A 25,021-nucleotide genomic window follows, 5' to 3' on the forward strand; every position below is an offset into this window, starting at 1 on the left:
CGAGTAGAGCTGCACAAGCTGCAACAAGCCAGCATTCGCCATACAGCAAGTTTGAAGAAACGCAAGTAGAAGCTGCACGGAAAAACACAGACGTTGAGGTAAATGTTCACACTTGTTTGTGAATAGCACCATAAATCAATTTATTGTGATCGTTCAAAGGAATCACTCTTTCTCGAAAAAAAATGACGTATTTACTTTTTAATATGGATTTATTCCCTTTGTACAGCCTTTTCTTCGGAGAATTTCCTGCAGTGTTGCTCCTTTGGCAGGAACTAATTTTAGCAATGTGACAAATGCCTTAATCTTTCTTATGTTTACGTTCTTTACTTTGCTTCATACTGTATACTGATCAGAATTATACACTTCCTTTTAATTTATTCCCTAACATGAGTGCAGCTAGTTGCCATGCTGGACTCTATGAACACTTTTAATCGACTGTTCTATCCATGCGATTAAACATAAGGCATGCATCCTCTACTGGATTTAATTAGTAGTAGCAATCAATTTCATTAATGAGAGTGCAAGGTGCAATCGAATTGAGGCAAAACAAGCAGATGAAGGCAATGACTGTTCAACTTGCCAATACCACATGTATGAGTGCTGTCTGGCGTTACGTATCCTTGAGTTCCTTCTGGTGCACATAACTAAATTGATTAAAAAGTGACTTATATTTTATTGACTTGCTGATATTTTAATGTCACCTTATGCATCATTAAGACATTATAAGTCTAAAAGTTTATACTCTACAACTAAGAAACATTAATGACAAGTTGGTGTTTACTTTTGAACAATATGGGCATGCAGATCTGTACAAGTTTAGCCATTGTTCTTGGGGGCGAGTTTGTTGGAGAGCTGCGAGAGAAAGCTGGACGATTTCTTGGGGATCTCTGGAGGTTTGCTGTCCGCTGCTACTGGACCCTCCTTCTCAGAGGTTTTGCCATCTCCTTTGAGCTCAAGCTCAATGGTCATGACAACCCGTGAGCTCTTAGGTGATTTGGGAGAGCCAGCGGCGGGCTCCACAGCACCGGCTCCCCCCTCCCCCCTCCGGCCTTCCTCCTTCTCACGCTTCTCCCTCTCTTTTCTCATTCGTTTGGTTTCCTTTCGATCAGTTGCTTTTTGGTCCAAATCATCTGCTGCTGCTGCTGGCTCTCTGCTCCCCGAATCCTATTTCTTATCCCTCTTTGAGTCAGACTTCTTCTTGTCAGATCCGACTCCTTTTAGGAGTTTACTGGACTGATCCAGTGTTGCATACAGAACTGGGCCCTGAAAAAAGGAAAGAAGAGACAATCGTTCAGATATACCACAAAAAAGCTTTCTTTCTTTCTTTCTTTCTTTCATTCTTTTTCTTTCTTTCTTTCTTTCTTTCTTTCTTTCTTTCTTTCTTTCTTTCTTTCTTAGCCTAGTCTTTTTTAATTTATTTAAGGCATGTATCATTCCATACAATCAAGTCAAACTTAACAAAACTAAATTCAGTTCAACCTCCACCTATGAGAAAGCAGTCTTTTCCCCCCCAATATAAATGCTTATTCTAAAATGTTATTAATTAGATCCTGCCAGGTTTTAAAAAAAGTTCTGCACAGATCCTCTAAGTGAGAATTTGTTCCCAATTTCAAATAGTGCAGTCGACCCTTGATATACGACCAGCCTGACATGCGAATAACTTGATTTATGACCAAAATTTTTGTTTTGATTTACGACCAACATCTTGCGTTACAACCCGAACGCGATCACGTGCATCCGTTTGTGCGATTGTAAACAAACTGCCGAGAGCGTTCATAAGCGTCAGTCGGAGCCCAGATACATGTGTTTGTGGACGTAATTTCGGTCAGTGCAGTGATTTATCTATATATATAATTCACTAAGACCATGGCAAGCAAGACGCATAATTGCTAAGGAAGGAAGAGAAGGTAACAAAGGTAAAGAAAGTGATTGTTAAGGGATGTTAGCTAGCGGGCTGGCGCGGCACATGATGATGTCATCAGGCTGAGTCAGCACCAGCTTGCTTTGGAGTGTATTAATACAGCAGTTCACAACATGACCAGCTTTGAACTGAGTGCTTGACTACTGTCATTATTAACATGAGAAACAGCGACGCACAATCAAAACGAAGAAGGAAAGTGTGCGGAAATATGAGAGTGCTGTTCGTGTGACTGATCTCGCTAATATGTACAGCATGTCGAAATCCACCATCTCGATAATTTTACAAAGAAAAGATTTGCATAAGGAGGCTCCTTCTAAACAATAACCACCTTCCGTTTCATTCTCCTCCTCCTCCCTTCCTACAGCCCAAAGATGTCAAATTAAATGACGAGTACAGTGTGAAATTGTTGTTTCTGGTAGGCTAGGCACTTTTTATAACTTTTTGGTTAGTACATTAGAAAAATTATTGGTGTTTTGGTAAATTATGCACATTATACAACCCTTTTTTATTATGAAAAGGTTAAGTAAGTGTTGCTGTGGGAGGTTCGGAGCGCATTATGGGTATTTCCATTATTTCTTATGGGAAAAATAGTCTTGACTTACAGCCAACTTGAGTTACAACCAGCCCTCACGAACGGATTGAGTTCGTAAGTCAAGGTTCCACTGTATATAACATTGGGTACCCACTGACTTAAAATAGGTGGGCTAGGATTCTTCCAGTTGAGCAAGATAAGTCTATGTGCCAATAGTGAATTAAAGGCAATTACAGTTTGTTTGTCCTTCTCCACTTTAAGCCCCTCTGTTGGCCCACCAAACACAACTGTTAGTGGATTAGGAGGGATTGTGACACTCAGGCTGTCTGAAAGGCATTTAAAGATTTTGGTCCAGAATGATGTTAATTTGGTGCAGGCCCAAAAAAGGTGGCCTAGTAAGGCTGGAGCTCGATTGCAATGTTCGCAGGTTGGATCTTGCTCTGGAAATATTTTGGACAATTTTAAATGAGAGAGATGTGCTCAATAAAAGATTTTAAGTTGAATAATTGTATGATTCACACATATGGAGCTTGAGTGAATTCTGTGCATGGCTGCCTTCCATTCCTTTTCTGAAATGTTGTGTGAGAGATCCTTTTCCCACTGTACTGGATCTTTAAAAGGAAAGGGCTTTAAAATGGTTTTATATTTTAAAGAAATGCTGTCTGAGTCCTCAAGACTAATCAGTATTTCTTCTGGAATAGAAATAGGTGGGAGGTGAGGAAAATTGGGCATATTTTATTTAGCAAAATTTCTAAGTTGGAGAGAGTGGAGAAATTGTGTTAATGGGGAGCTAAATTTGGAGTGTAATAGTTCATAGGATGCAAAGACATTATTTATACACAAATCTCTAAACGATTTAACCCCATACATTTTCTAAACATTAAAAACTGTGTAAGTCTGAGTGAGTGGAAAGAGGTGGTTATCATGTAAATGTGCCACAAATAAAATATTCTCTAACTTGAAGTGCCTCCTACATTGGTTCCATAGTCTGAGTGAATGATGGACAATTGGGTTGTTAGTATATTTACGATACCTTGTATTTACTGGGATACAAAGCAAGGAATATAAAGAGGATTTTATTTCTATTGCAGTTCAAGCTAGTGTGTGTTCATCTATTTCTGTCAATGTCCAGGTTTTTATAGCTTATATATTTGCCACCCATTAATAAAATTAAAAATTAGGTAGTGCCATGCCGCCTTCTGATTTAGGTTGTTGTAGTGTTGCCCCTTTGGATGCATGGATATTTCAAATTCCAAATAAATGAGATTTTAATTGAATCTAATTTTTTATAAAAAATGATTTGTTAATGTATATGGGGATGTTTTGAAATAGAAACAGAGGCTTAGGGCCTAGGGTTATTCCTGTTCTTATTATTTTCCTTGATAGTCCATAGACTGAATAACACAATATTATGTCTTTTACAAATAACTCATTTGCAAAGCTTAAGAAAAAAAAAAATAAAATTGTATTACTTGGAGATGTTTTGAAAAAATTACTCTAGAAATATTGCAACATTTTTTTAAATCCTTTTTGGTAACACTTTACATTAGGCACCTGAAGAGCTAACTGTTGTGCACCTATGAGTCACTTTTTGCTGTGTAACACAAGTAACGTCTTGGTTGAGGTGTTTTTATGATGAATAAATGACTAACAGATTCAACTGAAGGTATCCTGTGTTTTAAAGTGTTGTCACTGGTGTCCAGGGAGTCTTAACAACATCAAACAAAGCCTTAGTTGGGGTCTGCTTAAAGGGCAATAAGTGATTACTTGATGTAGCCTGTAGCCCATATTCTAAAGTTGTACTGCCTTTTTTTTAGCCTTTTCTATTCTTTCATCCATCTTTCCATTTTCTGAATCCACTATATCTATTATGGGATGGACATTCGCATTGTGACAGTGAAACACAGGTCTCTGAATCAATAAGGCAGGAACACTAACTGCTGTGCAACTTTACTGCTTCTTTTTTGTATTATTCCATAATAAAGTGTTGCTTAAGAGGCTGTTTGAATGTAGGAAAATGTGAATGTTGTGAAATATATAAACTTTAGTGTTCTAACAGATTTTAATTTCTTGCCATTTCTCCTATTTATGCAAACCGCCCACGGTACATATTTTGCTAAAGTAAGCAAACTTTGCTCTAAAAGTGGGCTATGCTGATAGTGCCATCTGCTGGCAAATACTAGAATTAGTGCAGCAGCTTCAAATGTGCAGTGGCAAGCAAAATGAAATCTGCTCACATATGTATGTAGCCCAGAGATACAAACAATTAGCACTTTTCTTAATTTATTTGACAGGAGTATGCATCCATCTATTTTCTAACCTACTTAGTTCTAGTTCACGATGGCGGAGCCCCTTCAGCATCATTGGGCGCAAGAGAAGAATCAACTTCAGAGGGTCACACCAAGCAGGAAAAGGTCACTATTACCAGTTTTAGAGCTCGGTATTTCCAAAACAAGCACATCTGGATCCCTGTTGAAAAATTAAAATGAGCTCCAAATCCACTTGCCTGCTTATCTATTAGAAAATAATTATTTTGAGTCATAAATATGGAAATATTTTTTGAATTAACGACAAGTACAGTGTGCTCTTCTCCATGCTGTACTATTATTTTAAATTTCATTAACCCTGATTCATGCTGTTATTATTAGAGTTAATTTTACAAGGGTACTGCTAATCAAGTCCCACGGTGGCTATGATGTGGAGTCAGTCAAGTAATGAGGCGCTTCGAAGCTGCTGCAATGCAGACAAAAGTCTTCTGTGGCGCAGGCCTGGCATGAAAAAGCTGAAGTGCCCTCCTTCTGCAACAGGTTTAATTGGCAGCATATTGATTTTTAGCAGCTACAGGTATTTTTTAATTAGGTCATATATTAAAGTGTCACCATCTCACTGCAAATGCATTTAGAATTTATTTATTATTTTGAATACTGAGTAGTTGCACTTATGTAAGTTTATGCATACAATATACAGTACATATTTTTTCCTCTTGGAATTTGAATCTCTGATCAAAGATGTTAATTAACAGAATTAGCGTTACTCAAGTAAAGTGTGAAATGGCTGGCACTTTTAAAGAAAACGTTTGTTAAGCTTAACTAAATACATTCTGCTGCAGTCTAATGCAAAGACTTTTCACCCTGCTTTAAGGAGACTTTGGTAAAGGAGGTTCAGGGTGGTCACTAACAGACCCTACCCTTTTGGGCACCCTGCTACCTGACACTGTGGTGACTGTGTAAAGAAACAATCCAGCCTTTGTACACACGTATGATAATTTAACTAATATTACTTTAGGTGGTCTCTATGTATACCTATTTATAGCTATATACTATGACCATCTTAGAAATGGGGGTGTCGGGGTGCTGCCGTGGTTGGAGTTGCTGTTTCACAGTACCAGACTCCTGGCTTTGAATCCCATGCCTGGTCATTGTCTGTGTGGGTTGGCACATTCCTCCATGTCTGTGTGGATTGTCCTGCCACATTCCACAGTGTAAATCAATGTCAGTGTCTGAGAGTTTACATGGCTATGGCCTGGCACTGTGTTCAGGATTCCTGCCTTACCACCAGTTCTGATATCTCTGACGACTCTTCACCCATAGATATATTTAAGAAGGTTTAGCAAGTAGACGGCTGCTAGAATTATTAATGAAGAAATAATGAATGATCCTTTTCACAATACTTAGAACTGTTGCAATTTAGGCTTATTTTGTATTTGGTTTTACAGTATATGAGTGAATATTTTGTACAGTAAATATTGTATAATGTTCCTATCTTTAAATTGAATCATTTTGTGTTTGTGTTGCATTTTTTAATGTATATTGTATTTAGAATTACAGTGTACAATACTGGACTCATAAATGGAATAAATGGACTTGAACTGAATTGATACGAATGACATAAAGCCTTTAGTGGGTGCAAAAGTTGCACATAGCGTGAATATAGCAAGTAAGACATTTGGGATCAAAGCACCTGAAGTACCATGTTAGTGACTTCTGTGGGTATTTAGGAACTTCTCAAACAGAACCCGTTACCTACATTCTAATAAACTTGGTTATACCAATTTATGAAGCATTTGTACAATTTGTAAAATGTATATGTCCTCATATATAAGTTGACCACTTGATGTCCTTAGTATCAAATAAAGCACAGATGCTTGGAACATCAATTAATGCACCAAACCTGTACCTTCTGCACCCCTGCTTTTCATGTTCTTTGTTGATGTTTTAAGCACAGTTTATATGAATAATATTTGCATTTACAATACTCTTTGCAGGTATCAAGACTGGCACCAGTACAAATGTCATGCCAGGCAAACCTGTTTTGTCACCATAGGCGGTTCTTTCTTACAAAGGGTTCACCACCACCTTTCACAGATCTAACTTCATAAGCCCTTAATTTATTATCACTTTAATGCATCAGGTCTGAACAACAGCACACACACACACACACACACACATATCTATGCAAAAAGTAAGGGTACCCTGTTATCATTTAATGGTTTTCCATATCAGGATATAACTAAATATGAACTAGTTCTCACAATTCCTAAAATTACACAAATCTAACATCTGTTGACAAAGGATATAAAATATGTTTTACTTTATCATTATTCATTCAACCAAAAATAAACCAACATGCAAAGACTTACATGCAAATCCATTGAATAGAAAAATCTAAAAAATAGCTTTATTGCCATATAGTTAACTTTTCTTAAGATTATAGGTGTTTCAACACTTACAAGGGAGCATATAATAATTTTGCCACTTGTAAAATAAGAATATATATAAAAAGAGAATATATCTATATTTATCTATCAATCTATCCATCCATCTGTCCATCCATCTACAAAAAAGACCATTTCTCTTCTATGGCATGTAACTTGGGGATGGCATAGATAGATAGATAGATAGATAGATAGATAGATAGATAGATAGATAGATAGATAGATAGGCACTATAGATAGATAGATAGATAGATAGATAGATAGATAGATAGATAGATAGATAGATAGATAGATAGATAGGATATGAAAGGCACTATATGATAGATAGATAGATAGATAGATAGATAGATAGATAGATAGATAGATAGATAGATAGATAGATAGATAGATAGATAGATAGATAGATAGATAGATAGATAGATAGATGTGTTTGTAATTGCTTTACTATCTAAATTTTTGGGACTAACCTGTCCTTTTTCTTTCTTTGTATATGAAAAAAAGCAAACACTATTATTAAAGTTCTCAGTCTTCCTTTACTTTCTCTTCCTTCTACTTGTCCATAAGCGTTTACACCACTAGATTCCGGGAGTTTTACTGCCCACAGGTAATCAACAGCCATTCATACCAATGCCATTTATACCAACAGCTGCACGAGTGTTTCTTGTATATGTATTATTATGTAATATATTCATTATCTTTTGTTGCCACTATACTACTAAACTGTGTCAAGAATTTCATTGACACATGACACCAAAACTGAACATCTATAAATACATACAAAACATAAGATAATATATATAACAAAAGATCTTATTACTCCTTTATGTGTAGCTTCTAGATATGACAATAATGGACCTCAACCTGCTAAGCTACAGCATTAGTTCCGACTATCAGAAACTCTTGTTAATGGGTCACATCTTATATACGGTATAGTGTTCACATTATATGTAGAGGTCTGTTAATTATTCTATTTTTGCTTATTTTGTCTGAAGTTAGATATGAAAAAACAGACTTTTTCTATGCATGCAATAGTTGTAGGAAGGGGGCTCAGCAGCATCCCCATAGGAAGTGAAAACAGGAGCTAAGAAAGCTGCCTTTCGCCCAGAGTGACGCAGTCATGATTGGAGATGAGATGGTGGGAAGCTAGTGGTGCTCAGTTTCTTTTTCTTTTGTCATATGAAGCTTTCTATGCAAGAAACCTGGAAGAGCACCAATAACCTGTAGGTTTTTGTAGCTTCGCCCACCAGAGGCAATCCAGGGCAGCCCTGACAGTGAGGAGCAGTCACGTAGAGCAACTGTAATGGCACCTTAGGTGTAAGGAATGGTGGGCTGTGGTTGCACGACTAAGTTGTGTGGACGCTTCTACAAATGTACTAAAGCTGGATTATCCATCCATTCACCGATGTCATTTTGAATAAAAAAATTTGATTCCTAAAGCTCTATCCCCTTTATCTCCATCTGACAATTTGCAGAGTGAACAAATGCACCCACATTTAACAGAAGCCTGCCAAATAAAAGTTCTGTGTACAGCAGCTGGAACAGAAATGGGCTAAAGCCTGTATATGACATCATAAGAAGACATCATACTTTAGAAGCATAACATTCATTTTCATTCTTCTATGAATGACATTTGGCCTCATTTCTCACTAAACATTTTAATAAAAACATTCTCTTGTGTCCTGAGTCGTGTCCTGAGTGAAAAACAGTGGAATTGTAATGCATGTCTTTAAAGTTCAAGAAAATGAGTGTGCTGTTAGTGGGTGGAAATGTTAGCTGTGCTACAGTTTAGGGCCATTGTCTTCATGTGTGCTTATTCTGCTCTGGTGTCATTGTTGATTCCGACTTATCTAATCGATGGATAAACTTAGCTTTTCAAATGAATACCATGATAGTCCTCTGTGTGTCTTAGGGATATCAAAGGCCTTGGTTGATTTCAAGTTTAAAACGTAAAAAAGCCAAGTCCTTCATTCATGTGCTCAACTGATTATGACACTGGCTTGCTTTTCCCATAAATCAAATATGCCAACTAATATCAGAGCAGGTAAAAACTTTCTTTGTGTTAACCCAGGCCTTTAGTCTCTTTTCTTTGATTTCCAGATATGTCTGTTATATGTTTCAAATTATGACTTCTATCTTCCAGTATATGTTTATTTTAACACCTCCACATTTTTAATGTTTAATTTAGACACATTCTGCTCCACATATTTAAAGTTATTTATATAGTCATTTATAATTTTGTGTTTTGATAATCTGCAAACCAAAGATCACATTATAAAGATAAGTTGCACTAAGCTGGGGCAGCAGGTAGCTTTATTGCATTTTGAAACTGATTCATTTTGGAGGTGATATGGCTTCTGTCTGTAGTGTATCTGTTCTGCTTGGGTGTCAATAAATGTCTTCCCACATTGGCTTATCAAAACGGTTACAGTTTGAGTGACCTGAAAGGCCAGGCTACATTGCAATAGGATCATGTCATATTCTGAACCAGTAAGAAATATTAGCAAATGGTTCCATCACACTTTTCTTCATTTCTAAATTATGTTAACACATTTCATTTCATTTATATTAATCCTTGTCAAGTTTCTGAAACCCTAGCCCAAAATAATGAAAGCTAAGATTCTAATATTTCCAGTTGTAAATATGTTAGCACATCTTTCACACCCACCTGTCTCTGCTGGGATCCCTCCTTGCCTGATTTCTTCTTTCCCTTTTCTACTGTGCTACAAAAGAGAAATAATAACCAACACTAAGGAGGAAGACCAATAATCGTGCCCGGACACCTCTGTGAAAGGAGCACACAGACAAAGATAGCAAGAGAGCAGGACATGATGATATTAACAATACACACACGAGAAGGCAAAAATTAGCGTATACTGGGAGAGACACATAAGCCGAGGCTTACATGACACAGACAAGCATTATGACAGCAAGGCAACATTACAAAAAGAGTGCCTTCTATTCAAAACAGGGACACACGAACACGCAGTCAAGTTAATTGATCGATTGATTACCTGACACTCAGGCTGAGGACTCTTCGTGCAACCAAGAATCTCATCAGGTAGTAGAGAGCCAGAATAAGGATGACCACACCCAGCACGGACCCAATGATGGCTCCAGTTATCACACCAGCCCTTGTAGGCACTGCAGAGACAAAAGGTGGGTAGATTGAGTCAAGATATGAGGGGCTGGCAGAAGCAGGGATATGACCTAATGTAAAAAAAGAAGTGAGCCCTGAAAAAGAGACTCTGGTATGGGTGAATATCAAAACGCGACTTTCTTGGTTTTACTGACCTCTGTCAAAGACCAGCAGTTTCACACTGGAAGGCCTGCCCACTATGTCTGGTGGATTTTTGGCATCACAAGTAAATGTGCCATTGTCATTGTACTCCAGGCCCCGGATCAGTATAGACCCATCCCTTCGCTTTGGGTTTCCAACAAACTCCAAACGGTCTCTGAAAGGACCTTTGTTGTCCACATAGGCTTGTCCTCTTGCATAATGGAAGATCTGAAGAAAACACAGTTTAGTTTACAAGCCAGGATTACACATCCAGTCATAATACTTAATCAGCTCTAGAGTTCGTTTCTGTGATGGTGCCACATCCAAAATAAGCACTTCTTGGATGTGATACATTATGATGGCTCAGCTGGGTAAACATCAGAACAGCAAACAGCAAGCCGGCAGCAGGCGCCTTTACACACAGTACATGTTTACTGAGAGGGCTTTAGTTTTCCTCTTGCAGATCCCACCAGGCACAGTAACACATGTACACTGATCCCAAAGCAAGCAGCAGAGCTACAGACAGAAGCAGACTGCCTGCCTGCAGCCAGCATTTCCTGGCTACTCCTGGGCTTGAACAAGCAAACGCCATAGTAGAGAAATGAATGTCTCTGATTGAGAATAATTCTGATTCCGACCTTTTTCTTGAGAATGGGAAAGACGGACCTATATGTCTACAGTCATACTTACATTTTGTGCAATATATGCATACAGTAGATAACATATTCACATACAGTAAAGATAATACTGTAAATGCTTACATAAAAAGCATGCATACAATCAGACATAAATAAATACATACTTACCTGCGTAGCCTCCTTAGCATTATCTTTAAAGGGTAAAAATGAGCCAAAAACGTAAAATTTCTTTCAAAAGTAAATGATGTTATTATGTGTAATAGAAACATTTGACTGTCAAAACAAGTACATAAATACAGTAGGAAAGGTATACCTAGTGCCCACTACTGTACTGATGCACCTATAGAACACGTCTGTTGAAACAGTCACCTACGCTCGGCCTGAAGTAGCAAAGTAAAAATGTGTTTCTTTGCATACATGTCTTACAATATTTTTTGTTTGAGCATGAGAGGATAGAATGACAATGCCAAATCCTCACGACTGATGCACCCCTTGTGTTATTGAAGGCCACCACATCACAAGGCTTAATGATGTGAACACTGACAGCAGCGGCACTGTGGGCAGTGCTTAGGGGTCTAATGTCTTCCTTGTCTTTTTACTTGATCACCATCAATTTGCCTTGTTTTTCCATGCACCTACTTGCACTTGAACCTTCAGGTGAACAGATTCACCAGGCACATCGCAGCAGTCCGATTGTACAGTGCCGTATGATCAGTTTCACTATCTGTGTCAACGTCAGATGACCAATTCACTTTGTCAAACGTTATCGCTTGATTAAACTAATGGTTTGGTTTCAGTTTGTTATAAAACTGGATTTACAGCTTCTCATTTACACGCCATTGTGTTTTGGCTGAAGGTTTCACCCCACCCCACACATAATTATTGGCGAGGTAAGTGTAGAGTGTCAAAACACACACACACACAGATATATATATATATATATATATATATATATATATATATATATATATATATATATATATATATATATATATATATATTCATGAGCATTTGCAGAATAATGTTATTCATCCACTACATGGTAGCAGAATACTGTCCAGAGAGTTATTGAGTTATTCTCGATTGACACTGAAAAGTACAGAATTACATGTTACCAAAAGTCTGACTTGAGCTTAACCGTAATTAAATAGAATTCCGAGTCAGAGTCATGCTTGGGGTTAACACAAAGGAGATTAAGTAAATACATATACTGTATACATGTATTCTCAAACCCCTTTAGTCCAGTTTAGAGTTATGGGGGGCTGGAGCGCATTCCTGCAGGAATCAGCCCTCGATGAGATGCCAGTCCATTGCAAAACCCACTCATACATACAGTAGTTGGTCAATTTAGAGTTACCTGATAACCGCACATGCACAGCCTTGGGGATATGGGAGAAAAAATAGAGTTCCTGGGGAAAACCTATGCAGTTCTCTAGACAATGACTGGATGAGGGATTCAAACCCAAAATGGCACATTCAGCAAGTAGCAACCCTAACTATTGGGTGACAGTGCTTCTCTGCATTCATACATAGGAAATAAAAAATGAACATATTAATAAATAAATACAGGAACACACACACATACTTACACTTAGATACATACAATATACACTTTATATACATAGACACACACAAACAAATTACCCTTAATAATTTTCCAGCTCTGTCCCCTGTGTTCTTGAACTCATTTTAACATAACATTCTCGATCCACTGTACTAATTCCCTTCATAATTTTAAACACTTCAATCAGGTCACCTCTTAATCTTCTTTCGCTTAAACTGTAAAGGCTCAGCTCTTTTTATCTTTCCTCATAATTCATCCCCTGTAGCCCTGGAATCAGCCTAGTCGCTCTTCTCTGGACCTTCTCCAGTGCTGCTATGTCCTTTTTGTAGCCTGGAGATCAAAACTGCACACATTACTCCAGATGAGGCCTCACCAATGTGTTATAAAGGTTGAGCAGAACCTCCTGTGACTTGTACTCCACACATCAGGGCGCTATATAACCTGTCATTCTGTTTGCCTTCTTAATGGCTTCTGAACACTGTCTGAAAGTCGATAGCTTAGATTCCACTACGACTCCTAAATCCTAATAAGGTGTACTCTCGATTTTCTGACCTACCATTGTGTATACAAATTAAACTTTTTACTTTATGTAACACTTTGTATTTACTGACATAAAATTTCATCTGCCACAAATCTGCCAAAGCCTGCATGCTGTCCAAGACCCTCTGTAATGGTTCAATAGATTCTAGGTTATCTGCTAATCCACCTATCTTGGTATCATCTGTAAACTTAACAAACTTATTACGTATATTCCAACTCATTTATACACTATACAGTATATTAAAAATAGCAGCGGCCCCTGCACTGACCCCTGCTGAACACCACTCTTAACATCAACCAATTCTGAAGAGTTCCTCGAACCATCACCCTCTGCTTCCTGTGTCTGAGCCAATTCTGAACTCATCTACAAACATCACCCTGAACTCCCACTTACTTTTGTTTGATGCCCACCCTCTCATGTGGCACCTTATCAAATGCTTTCTGAAAGTCCAGATAAATAATATCATATACTCCACTTTGATCATATCCGTGTGTTGCTTCCTCACAGAATTCCAGCATATTTGTAAAACACAACCTCCCTCTTCTGTGCCCATGCTGACTATTCAGTAAAACTCCTGTCCTTGCCAGGTGTTGCTCAATCTTACCCTTTAAAATTCCTTCCATTAATTTTCCTGTGATACACGTTAAGCTTACTAGCCGATAGTTTCTTGCATCTGCCTGATCTCCCTTGATATATAACAGGATAACATTTGCTATTTTCCAATCCTTCGGAATTTCCCTAGTTCGCAGTGACTTCCTCAGTATTTTAAAGTGCCCAAACATTGCTGAATATGATCAACTGGAATGTTTAAATAAACATTTATTATTCATAGTTACATTTAATGCTCTGCTTATTGACTTTGCATTCTGCAAGTTTAATTCTAGTAGGGAATATTTAAAAGATGGGTAATAACACATTCACTACATTACAAAAGGATGGAGAGCCGCCTAAGCAGCCACACTTAGTCTTATTGCACCTACATTGTGCACCAGTGCACAGCACATTTAATTTCTGAAGCAGTCGTTTAATCATTTTTCACATCACAGTGAGTTTGTTGTTGAGAAAAGCTATAAGAAATAAAGCTGATGTTAATGCAAATTCTGACACAGAATTTTTCTTTTTTATTATTACTGCCTTCTGAAGAGACTGCAGGCTCTGTCTAGCAGCTTCATCCTGCTGTATTCAGAGACTGCTGGAGGATTATTGAAAGGCAGAAAAATTGAATGTGATGTTCATGCATTTTTCAGATGCTTCAACAATAAGATACCAATCAATGACAAATTGGTAAAACTGTGATTCATTTACAAAGGCAAGTATTAGTCATAAGGAAAACAAAGAATTCAGATAAAGAAAACTACTTATTGAGTATGTGGGTGACAGAGAACTATTACTGTTTTGTGTATCAGGACTGAATGAAAAAACATAACATGTATGAAACAATATTTTAATTTAACTTGTGCCCTTTTCCTAAGGATGCTTTTACAAGTCAGGCACCTAGTTTTACTTCTACATTACCTTCTCATCGTGATCATGAATACCATTAAATGACATCACATATCATCCTTAAACCTGCTCTCCCCAGTTCAGGGTTTATTGGTGTAAGAGCACCTCATGATGGGACTGTGAACAGGCCTCGAACCAACCATGGAGTGGTCCTTTGCAGTTCCTCTCTTGTATAAGAACACACAGGCAATTCAGAACTTTCTGCTAACTTAATGCACACATACTGAAAATGGTGGATGCTGGAGGAACGCCACACTCACGACATGTGCAGAATTTAAACCCTGAGTGCTGCAGTCACTAAAAAGCACTGTGTCACCTATCATTAAATGTCTTATTAATAAAAAGGAACTTAGTGGCAGTACCTCATAGTTCCAGAAAACAAGATTTCAATCCATAAAGTCTGCTTGTTCTTTCTATGTCTGTGTTGATTTTCCAAGCATTTTCCAGTGGTGTCAAAGTTATGTTATTTGAGAACATTAAACAGCCCTAGCATGATTACGCGTGAGTGTGGATGTGTCTTGGAGTCAGCCCTGTGATGGCCTGGCATCCCATCCATAGTTGATCCAAGCCCTGCACCTGCCAGAAGAGTTTCAACCAAATCCCTGCAACATCAGGCACAAGGCAGCAGCCATCCCTGCCGTCCATTTATACGCATATTAACTTTTAGCAGGAAACCTCCCCTTGAACATCTTTAGGATGGAGCACTTTGAGAGAAGGCTATGTCCTTTATTAATAGTAATATTAATAACATTATTAATAATCATACTGTCTTCAGATAGATCCTCTAAAGTACAATGTTAGCTACAGCAACACATGGTTAGAGCAACAGTAACATCAAGACACAGCATACTGAATCACCAGGAACATAAGCATGTAACTAGATATAGGTATTTTAAATGTTTACATATTTTGGGAATTCTATCTATCTATCTATCTATCTATCTATCTATCTATCTATCTATCTATCTATCTATCTATCTATCTATCTATCATATAGTGCCTTTCACATCTATCTATCTATCTATCTATCTATCTATCTATCTATCTATCTATCTATCTATCTATCTATCAAGTAGTGCCTTTCATATCTGTCTATCGATGAAATGTATCCTCTTACCGAAATGCTGTCTTTTGCACCTTCAGGTTTGTAGCTCCAGGAGAAGGACACATCTTCAGATAGCCAGCGCCAGGAGAAGAAAGAGCAGTAAAGCTTAATCTCTGATCCTACAAGGCCATGCCGCTCCCAGCTAGTGTACACCCATATAGCCTGGGTCTGTGGAGCTGGCAGAGAGAAAGAAAGAAAATGAAAATTATATGAACATTTTCTAGGAGTCATATATCGTGGATTTTGACAGTCCAGCATGTACCACTGAACAACATCAATTACAAACTTACCATCAAAGCCTATTAGACGTGTGGCTGTGGCTGACATGTGTGTGCTATTATATATGATAATGAGATAGAAAAGGGCAATACACAGTAAATAATATAAGGACAGTGACAATCAAGTAGTATTAGCTCGCTTGCTAATGCTGTAAAATTCAATAGTAAAAACACTATAAAAACAACCTGCCTCTCCATTAATCAAATGTTTTCTTCAAGACTAAGTGTGTCAGGTGCCTCTTTTCTGGATGGGCACATGAAATTCCTGCTACTCCTGGTACCAAACCAAGTAGACAATCAAATAAAAATGATCGAAGCACTACTTTGAACAGACAGTGTTTATAAGTCATGAGATAGGAGGCAGAGAGCAGGTTTTGCCATTTATTTAGCTGATAGTTTATTTTTTAAGCCATGAGTTTGTCTCTTATAAGTCATCCATTATCTGAGCCCCTTTGTTGCTACACAGAGCCAGTTCCAGTAGCACTGGGCACATGCCAGGCATGGATAAAGTGCCTGTCCTTGACAATCGCCACTAAAACACAACTATGGACGATTACTCCTATAATTGCGTACTTGAACTGTGAGAGAAAACTGAACCTCTGCAAACATAAATACAACATGCACGTGGAAGACACGATAACCAAAATCAAACTGAGGTCTCAAAGCTGTAAACACTACACACTAACCCAGTCTGCTTCTCTCTTTATAATTCATTTAAATTCAGGGCCTACCCTAGCAAGCACTGGCTCTGCCATGACACCAAACTAAACTGGCATAACATTATCACACCCAATTAAACCAATTCAAAGTCATTAAGTGTGGATCAAAAAACAAGATTAAGGTGTTCAAACCATTACGATATGTTTGTTACGTTGTATATATCATCACATATTTCCGAAAGTATTTTATAATAACATAAACCCTCTCATACTAAAGCAATTGTGATGTGTGTACTGACACTGTCAGCTACAGGAAACAGATGCTGAAAAACGTAACCAGCAGCCTCTTCGAAAACCAGCCTGAGGCTCACTGGCGTGCTGTGGTCCCATGTGTTCATGCTCCTTAGCAGGACAGCGGCTTCCCATTGTCACCTCATTTATTCCAAAACAATTGGTGACAATAACATTTTGAAAAGCAAGATTTAAATTAATCATAACTTGGAAAACTGTGCGTAGAATTTAAAACTAAAATGCAGTCTTCATTTGTAACGACAATGACGACATACTTGACAAACATATTTTGAAGGCTTGATGTTGAAGTACTGTATGTCTCTATTACCAAAACAACTTCAAAATAAACAGCAAATATGGTGTGTAGTGTCCACTAAATATTTTAAATGTTAATTTGCTGATGGGTGGCATGGAGACTCAAAAGTTAGTTTTGGGTGCCTGGGTTAAATTGCCACATTTGTTTTCCTACCACATGTTACATTAATCACTTAATCGCTTCACTTTCACTCTGCTTGTACTAAGGAAGGCCATGGGGTCAGCGTACTAAACTGGACAGACCCTACGCCGAGCAACTTCTCCTTGGTTATCACGGGCAATTTCAGACACTGGCTGTCCATCTGAGAGATGTAATAGCTGCAGTGTGCCCTGGGTGTGCCCCTCAATGCACTGTACAAGATGAAAAATTAGGATCAGGCACATCGACAGTCAGGCAACAGTGAAGAGCGGGATTAGCTAAATGGCTAACCTGCAGTGAGTCGGTTGCCGTGATTATGCCAGGGTGGGTTCCTGCCGTGAACCTAACAGTTTAACAGTCCTCTTCTCACAATCCTGCATTCGACTGAGCTGCTTAATAACACAGATGAATGATTATTTGATATTTACTGTATATCATAAGAGGTTTTTGCTTTTTTTGAAGTATTGGAACTGAAAACCAGTTTCACAAACTCGTTCACTTGTTCACAAAATTGATTTCACTGCTGCCAAACAAAAGTACATGTTGCCAAATTCAGTCCTCAAGGGCAGCATTGGCATCAAGTTTTGTTTTAGCTCAGTCATTAATCAGGAGCCAGTTACTGGTGCAGAAGCTATTATTCCTCAAGCACCATTTTCATGCTTCTGTTTAGTGAACCTGCTTGATTCCCACCTCATAATTGCTGCCTTTAGTCATTACAGCTGCACTTACTGGTTTGGATTGCGTCTTGGGTTTTTCTTGACCAACTGCCAATTAAAAATGAGAACCAACGGATCAACCTCTATCTTGGTTTCATGTTCATCTGTGCGTCGGCCATGACCTACTGTACCTCTCTAATATATTTCGAAAGAAATGGATCTGAAAAAATTGAAGAACTGAGAAATACTAATCTCCTCTGAGCCATAAAGTATTTTGATGATATCTTCAGAAAGGAAATTTAGCAATTTAAGAGTGACCTGACATGAGAGAATGAAAGGCAAAAATGACATAACAAGTTCTGTTATCGACAAGGATCGAGTTGTGCTTAAATAAATGGTCAAGAACAAAAACCTGCAGCCTCTCTGGCCCTCCAGGATGGAATTTGGGAATCCTTAGACTAGAGCTATTGATTACATGGCTTGTCCATCAAAATTGCACTATTGCCATTGGCTATGATTCAGGTGACTGACTTGCAGTTTATTAGAATAAGCAAATGAATATGAGCAGCAGTTTCATTTGAATTTCTGCCTGCTGAACATTATATTTTGAAGAACATCCGAGGAACATAACCATTTTGTTGTTTCTTTATTTTTATTATCTGCATATACTTATAGTAGACATTCAACTGAAGAAAAATGCCCAATAAAACAAATTGAGAAACACATTGAAATTGAACCATTGCAAACTTTATGAGCAATGCAGACTAATGGTATTTCAAAATGAAGAACCGTATTAAGGGAAATACGTATATAACAAACAATTGTTCAAACTATTTCATAGAGCTCTGGTTCTCAAGTTCATTCTTGGAGCATCCCTGTGTCAGCAGGTTTTAATTCCAACTATTTTTACAAACTAATAAATCATTATTAGGTCTACTTGATCCAATTGTTTAATTCGCCACCCTTTGCTTTTATAAATTCAGAATGTGATATTTTTGCCATAGCTTTCAATGCTTAACTTTCTTTCTCCATTTTCCTTTAATTCACCATTTTTCTGTGGCCTTTGCCTCTACAGTTGTCTGCAGATGGTGACAGTTAGTGACAAGCAGCGCAATCACTGATGGAAATGAAATTGAATGTTAGTGAAGAGAAGCTATTTCAGTGACAAATTCATGCATGTGCCAATTAGAGAAGACTTAAGTAATTAGAAAACTAACAAAAGCAAAATGTTCAAAAGCAAGAAAAAAGATCATTCCAATAACCTGTTCATAATATCTGGACTCGCAGAATAAAGCGGTAACTGGAAAAATAAATGATTGCTTAACAAAGGTCCGAGCCATCTGGTTTAAAAGGTCGGGTGGAATGAATGCTTGCAGTCCCAGTGGTCTATAGGCCTGGACTTGAGGACGCAGTTTTTTTATTATAAAATTAGCAAATATGATATTCAGTGTCATTTGAACCTATGCCTGCACTGCTTGTCACTAACTATCAGTTTTTGGAAACATTTTAATAGAGCAGACTTTGCAAAAAAATAAAGGGGAGGGTAAAAGCAAATTAAGCATTTAATGTTAAACACAGTCAATTTCATGCTAGTGTACTTCCTCAGTGCAAATCAGAACAATTAAACAATTAACTCACTGATTTATGAAACTCTTTGGAATGAAAACCAGCAGCCACAAAGGTCGCCCAAGACTCAAGTTAGGACCCCCGCCATATACATTTGAAAGCATTACAATTAAAGTCGATTTTTCTATTCATGCACATGGTAAACGTCTTAAAATCAGAAGATGAAAAGAGAAAACGATACGTTGGCCTGCTGGCTGGGAGCGCACTAAATGTCCACTAAAGCAGATTTTTCCCATTCTTTGATCTTACAATTACATGCAAATATTTAGCTAATGCCGCCTTCACGCCTTCGCACAATACAAATTGCCTCCACTCAAAGGGGAAGACAAATCATACTGTTATGAGAGAGGACTGCATTAATGTAACTCCCACTAAGGGAAATATACAGACATATATTTATTTTTCCCCTTTGTCTGACCGCTCTTTGTTTCTCAAAATGTCACAGATGTTTCGGAACAAAGCTTCTATTATTAGCGACCAACACTGGTGCAACGAAAAGCAGAAACGCGGCACTGAGGGAGAGATGTTACTGAGGGGAACGAATCTCGGACAAGAGAGCATATTACTGGAAACTTGGGAATAAGTTGCCCACTCAGAATTTCCAAATTAAAGTATAAATATACTCATTCAGACCCGGAGAGGATGACAGCGATGTTTCAGATGTTTACAAGGAAGGGTCATGCAAGACAGTACAACGATGCGCCTTCTTGTAAAAAAGAGACTCCGTGTGAGCTCGGAATAACTACAACTTTCAGTTTAGCGATCAAATAAATCCAGAACGTCACAATATCATTTTCATGGCTCAAAATTAAACACTTGTGTTTGGATAAACGGAGACTCTGCAATTTGACCGTTCGTGACCGACAATGTTCAAGGCGTCCGTCCAGCTTCATGCTCACTGAAATGTACAAATCCCTGAGAACTTGGCCTGGAAAATCTGCGCACCGAACACGGGACAGAAGAATTAAGTTCAGCTTTCAGTTTTACGATACTCTCCGGACCATTACAAAGGAGTTTCTAAAACACAGAATTGTAAGCTTTCATACTTAAAGCGGCCACAGAGTCCATTTCAGTACTGTAGTGACATCCTCTCTTTTTTTGTTAACTACGTAAAGGTATCAATTGTACAATCGCATTAACACCAACACAGTAGCAGTTTTCAAGAGTTACTGTCTTGTCATGACTTTGATAACAAATCCAAAATACAGCGCCCGATGACATTCACAAAAGCATCCAAAGCTCAAACCAAAAGATCGATTCGATTATATTGTATTTGTCCCCAAGGCGACGTTAAACTTTTACAGAAGCTCCCAATAAATAAATAAATAAATAACCCCCAGTAATGGTTTAAAAAGTCTGACGTAAAATAAACTATTATAGATCTGTATTCTCTATAATATAATATTTCAATTTCATTCTTTTCTAGATTTCTCCAAATCTAAATAGAAAGAACATTGAATTGAGAGCCTGAACTCGCCAAAGCCGCCCCAAGAGTTACGACAGAACAATTTACAGCAGGCACCACTTTGCATTTCTGATCGTGAACTGAGAAAACCAATACTTCATTAGTCAATATGACGTCATTTTAAAGAGCTATACAGTTAACACAAAGTAAATGACTTTGCTGCAGGTTTTGTAATGATTGAAGAAGCAGTCGATTAGTAAACAAATGTCCTTTAGTTTAGGATCAAAAATACGCGTGCCTTGTATGTAACAGTCCTAGGTGACAGTCATAGATAGGACTCCTTTCAAACTATTTTCAATGATCTAAACATCATACAGTATTATATTATACAAGTACTTACACATAGCAACTAAACTTTTAGCCTTCAATTTTAAAGTAAGTCACACGTAAATTGTAGATAGATAGATAGATAGATAGATAGATAGATAGATAGATAGATAGATAGATAGATAGATAGATAGATAGATAGATAGATGATTTACCTAGACCCACAAGGAGAACGGACGACACAAGCAGTACTCCCAGCATTTTTACTGGAATGTTAATTCACAGTCCAAGCCAAACTGTGTCTGTGGCAGCTTTCTTCCCTTTGTTGTCTTCCTTAGCACCTCATATATAGACAGAATGTTACAAAGGCACTCAGAGTTCTGGAGGGTTGAGTGCACAGGGGAGAGAACTCACAGGAGGTTGCACAGCGCAAAGAGACAGCCAGCCCTAACATATCACTGAGGTCCTGAAACTATAACTATATATACTGTACATCTTTTCAGCCCCTCCCTCTCTCTCTTAGTGGTCACCCCATTTTCAAAAGGGAGGGTGAGAATGAAGATTGAAATGCTAACAAAAATAAGAACATATTCAGTTGGATAACAGGGGCAAACTAGTGGCTTTTAGAACAGAAGAAAGACCACTAGGTACGTGTTAAGGTCCAATATCTATCTATCTATCTATCTATCTATCTATCTATCTATCTATCTATCTATCTATCTATAATATAGTGCCTTTCATATCTATCTATCTATCTATCTATCAATCATATCTATCTTTCATATCTATCTATCTATCTATCTATCTATCTATCTATCTATCTATCTATCTATCTATCTATCTATCTATCTATCAATCATATAGTGCCTTTCATATCTATCTATCTATCTATCTATCTATCTATCTATCTATCTATCTATCTATCTATCTATCTATCTATCTGTTGTATAGTGCCTTATCTATCTATCTATCTATCTATCTATCTATCTATCTATCTATCTATCTATCTATCTATTATATAGTGCCTTTTCTATCTATCTATCTATCTATCTATCTATCTATCTATCTATCTATCTGTTTGTCAGTCTGCATGTCGGCACATCCCTTGCCCATTACACATACTGTAAATGTAGTTAGGTATGACATGGGAAGTGAAAGATAAAATTTATTGATTGAGCTGAATACAGCACAGATAGATAGATAGATAGATAGATAGATAGATAGATAGATAGATAGATAGATAGATAGATAGATAGATAGATAAATTGACAGATCCATTTCATCCCAGCTATTTTTTATTTGCAGTAGACTGATGGTTGACATAAAGGAATCTGTATTCTTTTCTTCTTTCTTCTCTCACACTCCCTCTCTTTTTCTCATTCTGTCTCTTTCTCACCCTCCCTCGCAACTGAATTCTTGTCATCAGCCGATATCTCCGGCAAACAATGGAGAACATACACAATGTTTTCTCTTGAAAGCCTTGAATGGCTAATTCTTTTTCTACAATAATACTGTCCATTCTCCTTGCCGAACTCCCACTTTATTCTCAGATTTTCTCCCTTTTCATTACAAAGTGTAGCAGGTTTGAAATACATATACAGTGTAACACTGCAAACTGACACAAAAAATAAAAATAAATGAAATAGTCAAGAATTAATTTTAACAGAGTTGATGATGACCCAAACCATTCGTAAACATTATTATTACTTATTGAACTGTACTGTAGAAAAAATGTTAGGTTAGCCATTTGAGAAAAATGACCGATTTTTTGAAGGTCATATTCTTAAAGAGCTGCAGGATGCAACTGTGTATTCATTCACTTTTAACTGCTCTTTTGTTACAGATATAGAGTAGATTTCTGGAACCTGATGTTTATAAAGTGACTAAAAATGGTCAATTCATTTCTTGGGCAGCAAGACATACAAATCAAAAGAGGCAAGTGTGAGATTAGGCAACCGACACACTTGTGAGATCTCAAATGGAGTCCTGTGTTCAGTTCTGGCCTCCACACAATAGGAGACACTTTGAAAGCATCTTAAATTGCTGGATTATAAAGCTTAAATCACAAGGTTGGCTGGGGACACTAAATAAGGTGATGTGGAGACTTGATTAAAATGCTGAAATACTTGAAAATTGTAAAAACTGTTGAACATTTTTTTCCAGCAAATTTAAAGTCAAACTAAAGCCAGCTGGATGATGATAAGTGAGAAGGCAGACTGGAGATGAAGAGACTGGCCATCTACATGTGGAATGTGCTGGCAGTAGGGCATGGACTGTATATATTTTTCAAGAATACTTAAATTGTTATGGCATACTAGTTTAACTAAAAATTACTAGATTATGAGCATTTGAAAAATGTTGACAAGAACAAGCCATTCATCCCAACAAGTTTGCCAATCCTATTTGCTTAGATTCCCCCAAATAGCCCAGAGTCAAGATTTGAAGGTCCTTAAAATCCTACTATCTACCACACTATTTGGTGACTTATTTTGTGTCCTTTATGTAAAGAAAAACATTCTAAAATTTGAGCAAAGTCTTCCCTTAACATGGTTTCAACTGTGTCTTCATCATGTTCTTGTTGAGGAATTAACAAGCTGGGATCCAGTGTGCTTGTTGTCAGTTAACAAACTGTTAAATGAACAGCTCTAATCTAACATACTAATTTCCTTTATACTTTTAAACATTTCAGTCATGTCATCTCTTAATCCTTGTTTGCTTAAACTGAAAAGGTTCCACACTTCAATTACTCCTCATAGCCCATACCTCTCAGTTCTTTCAGTATAAGCCTAGTCACCCTTACCTGGACTTTCTCTATAGCTGCTATGTCCTTTTTGTAGACTGGTGACCAAAACTGCATCCAGTACTCCAGACAAAGCCTCACAAGTGTGTTATAGAGTTTTAAGTGTTACACAGACATCATGCTATTTATAACCTGACATTCAATTAGCCTTTTTGATTCTGTACACTCTCTTGAGGTAGAGGGTGACAAGTCCACTACAACTCCTAGATCCTCCTCATAAGGAGTATTTTCAAGTTTCAAACCTTTCATTTTGTATTCAGATCTTTCATTTTTGCTTCCTACCTGTACTACTTTTTCACATTTTGTTATTGCAAACGTCTTTTAAATTTAAATTTTCCCTTATCAACCTACACTCAGTACCCCACAATGACAAATCAAAAACAGAGTTTTAGAAAGTTTAGCATATTTATTAGAAGCATAAAACATTGCTATGACTCAAGTATTCCGACTCTTTTCTATGACATTTCAAGTTTGATTCAGGTGCTTAACATTCTAGTGATCTTCATTGAGATGTTTCTACTTCTTGTTTGGAGTCCACCTGGGGTGTATTTAGTTGTTGGAACACAATTAGGAGAGGCACACACCTGTCTATATAAGGTCCCACATTTGACATTATGTTCTAGAAAAAAAAACAAGCCATGACGTCCAAGGAATTACCGTATATACTCGCTGTCAGGGATGCCAGGGGCCATGACCCGGCCGGGACGCCATGAGGGACCGGATGTGGGTC

General features: G+C 37.6%; 1 protein-coding gene across 2 annotated transcripts; it reads right to left on the reverse strand.

The window, feature by feature from the left end:
• mpz (myelin protein zero) lies at positions 1-21,951 on the reverse strand. Of its 2 annotated transcripts, none has more exons than XM_039740937.1 (6): positions 21,707-21,951; positions 15,808-15,971; positions 10,459-10,672; positions 10,179-10,308; positions 9,833-9,882; positions 1-1,263 (listed from the first exon to the last, which is right to left on the reverse strand). In XM_039740937.1, the coding sequence occupies exons 1-6, from the start codon at positions 21,750-21,752 to the stop codon at positions 1,226-1,228; spliced, it is 642 nt and encodes a 213-aa protein (XP_039596871.1). In that variant the 5' UTR covers positions 21,753-21,951; the 3' UTR covers positions 1-1,225. The 2 variants fall into 2 exon arrangements, with proteins under 2 accessions (XP_039596871.1, XP_039596870.1); XM_039740936.1 differs by having other exon boundaries at positions 9,833-9,887; positions 21,707-21,949.
• Positions 21,952-25,021: the final 3,070 nt, after the last annotated feature.

This window comes from Polypterus senegalus, chromosome 18 (assembly GCF_016835505.1).
Source record: "Polypterus senegalus isolate Bchr_013 chromosome 18, ASM1683550v1, whole genome shotgun sequence".
Taxonomy (NCBI): Eukaryota; Metazoa; Chordata; class Cladistia; order Polypteriformes; family Polypteridae; genus Polypterus; species Polypterus senegalus.

What these genes read in the sequence shown, in the direction of transcription:
- mpz (XM_039740936.1), bottom strand. Translation starts at nt 21,752, where the DNA reads ATGCTGGGAGTACTGCTTGTGTCGTCCGTTCTCCTTGTGGGTCTAG. An exon ending in CGTTCTCCTTGTGGGTCTAG is followed by an intron (nt 15,972 to 21,706) that starts GTAAATCATCTA and finishes TCTCTCTGCCAG; the next exon opens with CTCCACAGACCCAGGCTATA. An exon ending in GTCCTCAGCCTGAGTGTCAG is followed by an intron (nt 9,888 to 10,178) that starts GTAATCAATCGA and finishes TCTCTTTTGTAG; the next exon opens with CACAGTAGAAAAGGGAAAGA.